General features: G+C 42.0%; 1 protein-coding gene across 1 annotated transcript in view; it reads left to right on the forward strand.

Moving 5' to 3' along the window:
- The first annotated feature begins 797 nt into the window (after nucleotides 1-797).
- LOC124043136 (uncharacterized protein KIAA1522 homolog) overlaps nucleotides 798-4,573 on the forward strand; it is a 176,398-nt gene continuing 172,622 nt past the window's right edge. Inside the window, exon 1 of the mRNA XM_046361361.1 lies at nucleotides 798-1,470. Within this exon, the coding sequence (XP_046217317.1) occupies nucleotides 1,296-1,470 (175 nt within the window). The 5' untranslated portion in view covers nucleotides 798-1,295. The remainder of the gene's footprint in view (nucleotides 1,471-4,573) is intronic.

The raw sequence follows: 4,573 nt of genomic DNA on the forward strand, positions 1-4,573 counted from the left end.
CTCAGGCTGGAACTGTGTCAGTGTGTTGGTGTGTTAGTGTGTCAGTGTGTAGCTGGAACTGTGTCAGTGTGTTGGTGTGTAGCTGGAGCTGTGTCAGTGTGTTATTGTGTAGCTTGAACTGTGTCAGTTTGTCAGTGTGTTGGTGTGTAGCTGGAACTGTCAGTGTGTTATTGTCTAGCTGGAACTGTGTCAGTGTGTCAGTGTGTAGCTGGAACTGTCAGTGTGTTATTGTGTAGCTGGAACTGTGTCAGTGTGTTATTGTCTAGCTGGAACTGTGTCAGTGTTTCAGTGTGTAGCTGGAGCTGTGTCAGTGTGTTGGTGTGTAGCTGGAACTGTGTCAGTGTGTCAGTGTGTAGCTGGAGCTGTGTCAGTGTGTTATTGTCTAGCTGGAACTGTGTCAGTGTGTTGGTGTGTAGCTGGAGCTGTGTCAGTGTGTTATTGTCTGGCTGGAACTGTGTCAGTGTTTCAGTGTGTAGCTGGAGCTGTGTCAGTGTGTTGGTGTGTAGCTGGAACTGTGTCAGTGTGTTATTGTCTAGCTGGAACTGTGTCAGTGTTTCAGTGTGTAGCTGGAGCTGTGTCAGTGTTTCAGTGTGTAGCTGGAACTGTGTCAGTGTGTTGGTGTGTAGCTGGAGCTGTGTCAGTGTGTTGGTGTGTAGCTGGAGCTGTGTCAGTGTTTCAGTGTGTAGCTGGAGCTGTGTCAGTGTGTTGGTGTGTAGCTGGAACTGTGTCAGTGTTTCAGTGTGTAGCTGGAGCTGTGTCAGTGTGTTGGTGTGTAGCTGGAGCTGTGTCAGTGTTTCAGTGTGTAGCTGGAGCTGTGTCAGTGTTTTGGTGTGTAGCTGGAACTGTGTCAGTGTTTCAGTGTGTAGCTGGAGCTGTGTCAGTGTGTTGGTGTGTAGCTGGAGCTGTGGGAATGTGTGTCTGTTTACTAGGGTGACGTGGAGTGTGAGTTTATGAGTGAGTCTCTAGCCAGATTTAGAGCAACACGAATGTGTATTTAGCGAAAACAGGGAAGGCATGACAGAGCATGAGATGTATGAGATGTATGAGTGAGTTTTTCCAGTAGTGTGTGTATGCTAAACTGTTTGTGACTGTGTGTGAGTTTCAGGACCAGGGGGGTGTGAGTTTCAGGACCAGGGGTGTGTGAGTTTCAGGACCAGGGGTGTGTGAGTTTCAGGACCAGGGGGGTGTGAGCTTTTGAAGAGGGACTATCCAGATGTTGCCTTTTGGGACACCTCCTTCACCTGGACTCTAGACCCCATGTAAGGGGGGTGAGGATTACCCCGGATTCCTTCACCATGGGGAACAGCGTCCACAAGAACAAGAAGAGGGTCCCTGAATCCCGCAACGGACCCTCTTCACACCTCAACCCTGACCCCCGCTCAGGCTCTAAACCTGGCCCTAACCCCAGCCCCAGCTCAGGGAATACCAAATCCTTCTGGCACTTTGGGCGGGTGGATAAACTCAAAACAGGTAGGATCAGAGCTGGATGATCAATGGGAATGTTTTTTGGGGGGGATTGAATTGAATTTCAGCAGTCTGTGATGTCAGCAGCATGATGTCATCTGTCTTCTAGATCTTCTTGGAGATAGTTCTATATTCCAATGTGTAAACGGTCATTATCTCTGCTTGTAGTAACGATGGTGTCAAAAGCATGAACACCTGTTACCTTGTGGTGAGGAGGGGAAAGCTTGCTGTGGAACAATGTGAGGTAGCAGAAGTTACTGACGTTGATGTGAGTGTTTCTCATTCAGACAGATGTATCTGACTGTTCTGGTGGGCTGTTTCTCACTCAGACAGATGTATCTGACTGTTCTGGTGGGCTGTTTCTCATTCAGACAGATGTATCTGACTGTTCTGGTGGGCTGTTTCTCATTCAGACAGATGTATCTGACTGTTCTGGTGGGCTGTTTCTCATTCAGACAGATGTATCTGATTGTTCTGGTGGGCTGGTTCTCATTCAGACAGATGTATCTGACTGTTCTGGTGGGCTGTTTCTCACTCAGACAGATGTATCTGACTGTTCTGGTGGGCTGTTTCTCATTCAGACAGATGTATCTGACTGTTCTGGTGGGCTGTTTCTCATTCAGACAGATGTATCTGACTGTTCTGGTGGGCTGTTTCTCATTCAGACAGATGTATCTGACTGTTCTGGTGGGCTGTTTCTCATTCAGACAGATGTATCTGACTGTTCTGGTGGGCTGTTTCTCATTCAGACAGATGTATCTGACTGTTCTGGTGGGCTGTTTCTCATTCAGACAGATGTATCTGACTGTTCTGGTGGGCTGTTTCTCATTCAGACAGATGTATCTGACTGTTCTGGTGGGCTGTTTCTCATTCAGACAGATGTATCAGACTTTACTGTTCACAGATGCACTCTGTGTTTTAGTTCTTTATGTCACATGTGAGGGTGTGTGTGTGTGTGTGTGTGTGTGTGTGTGTGTGTGTGTGTGTGTGTGTGTGTGTGTGTGTGTGTGTGTGTGTGTGTGTGTGTGTGTGTGTGTGTGTGTGTGTGTGTGTGTGTGTGTGCATGTGTGTGCGTGCATGCGTGTGTGTGTGTGTGTCTGTGTGTGCATGCGTGTGTGTGTGTGTGTCTGTGTGTGCGTGTGTGTGTGTGTGTGTGTGTGTGTGTGTGTGTGTGTGTGTGCGTGCGTGCGTGCGTGCGTGCGTGCGTGCGTGCGTGCGTGCGTGTGTGTCGTGCGTGTGGGTGGGTTTACCTTGTAGCCTAGGTGTGTCTATCTGGACTGGAAAACTCTGCTAAATATGGCCCTGTGCTAATAAGTTTGATGTGAACCCTCTGAACACTCTTTCCCTATAGTTAAACCCCAAATACATTCACCTTCCACAACACTGCACTTTTCACAACCTTTTTGTTGAACCAGACAACATTTCCGTTCTGATTCTGTTATCTGAACACATGTACAGATGTATGAACTTAATTTGATCACTATTTCGTTGCTGAGAATTAAATTCAAGCTTGTAGTGTATTCAAAGTTTAAAAAGGTTTCTAAAGTAAAAAAATAAAAAAATCCCTTAACAAAAACTGCATCGACCCCTACAAAAAAAATACATTCATTTTTACAATCCACGTAATAATTCACATGTCCTTCTGCTGCAAAGATAATTTTCCAGCTGCAGCAAATTGGCTCAAATTAAGATCCTACATCTGCATGTAGGAGAGTCTCTCTACATGTGGAATGAATCCATGTATTTTAAGACCCAATGTTTTCCTGGAATGTTCTTCCAATATTCAACCTCTGATGGAATGTCTTGTCTGTTGATTCAGGATGCTGATGGTTTCCATGGTAATAAATCAACTTTTTTTTTTTTATTACCATATAAGGCTATCTTCTGTATACCACCCTTACCTTGTCACAACACAACCGATTAGCTCAAATGCATTTAAAGAAAGAAAGAAATTCCAAAAGCCAAGAGTGTGCAATGCTGTTATCAAAAGGCAAAGGTTGGCTACTTTGAAGAATCTCAAATGTAAAATATATAGTTTGATTTGCTTAACACCTTTTTTGGTAAACAGAGTAATATGTACCGCACCAGTCAATAGTTTGGACACAGCTACTCATTCAAGGGTTTTTCATTCTTTTATTTACTATTTTCTACACTGTAGAATAAAAGTGAAGAAATCAAAACTATGAAATAACACATATGAAATCATGTAGTAACCAATAATACTCGTGTCATGTCATCTTGCCTGTAGACCAACACCGCCTTGTAAAGTTAAGCCAGGTGTCACTATTATGGTACATTGGATCATTTAATCAACACATCGTGATCCCACATTTCTTCCATTTTCTATCTAGAGTACTGTCAGCACAGTTGATGATTACCTTATGTTATGAGTAGCTTATCAAATCAAATCAAATTTATTTATATAGCCCTTCGTACATCAGCTGATATCTCAAAGTGCTGTACAGAAACCCAGCCTAAAACCCCAAACAGCAAGCAATGCAGGTGCAGAAGCACGATACAAGATAAGATACTCATAAGATCTTATGAGTATCTTATATTTTATCTTATGAGTATCTTATCTTGTATCTTATCTTGTGAGTATCTTATCTTATGAGTATCGTATCTTATGAGTATCTTATCTTGAATCTTATGAGTATCTTATCTTGTGAGTATTTTATCTTGTATCTTATCTTGTGAGTATCTAATCTTATGATTATCTTATCTTATGAGTATCTTATCTTGTATCTTATGAGTATCTTATCTTGTGAGCATCTTATCTTATGAGTATCTTATCTTGTATCTTATGAGTATCTTATCTTGTGAGCATCTTATCTCATGAGTATCTTATCTTATGAGTATCTTATCTTGTGAGTATCTTATCTTATGAGTATCGTATCTTATCGTATTTTATATCTTATCTTATGAGTATCTTATCTTGTATCTTATAGTATCTTATCTTATCTTGTATCTTATGAGTATCTTATCTTATGAGTATCTTTTTGTGAGTATCTTATCTTATCTTATAGTATCTTATCTTGTATCTTATCTTATCTTATGAGTATCTTATCTTGTATCTTATGAGTATCTTATCTTATGAGTATCTTATCTT

Source organism: Oncorhynchus gorbuscha, linkage group LG09 (assembly GCF_021184085.1).
Source record: "Oncorhynchus gorbuscha isolate QuinsamMale2020 ecotype Even-year linkage group LG09, OgorEven_v1.0, whole genome shotgun sequence".
In the NCBI taxonomy this organism is placed as follows: Eukaryota; Metazoa; Chordata; class Actinopteri; order Salmoniformes; family Salmonidae; genus Oncorhynchus; species Oncorhynchus gorbuscha.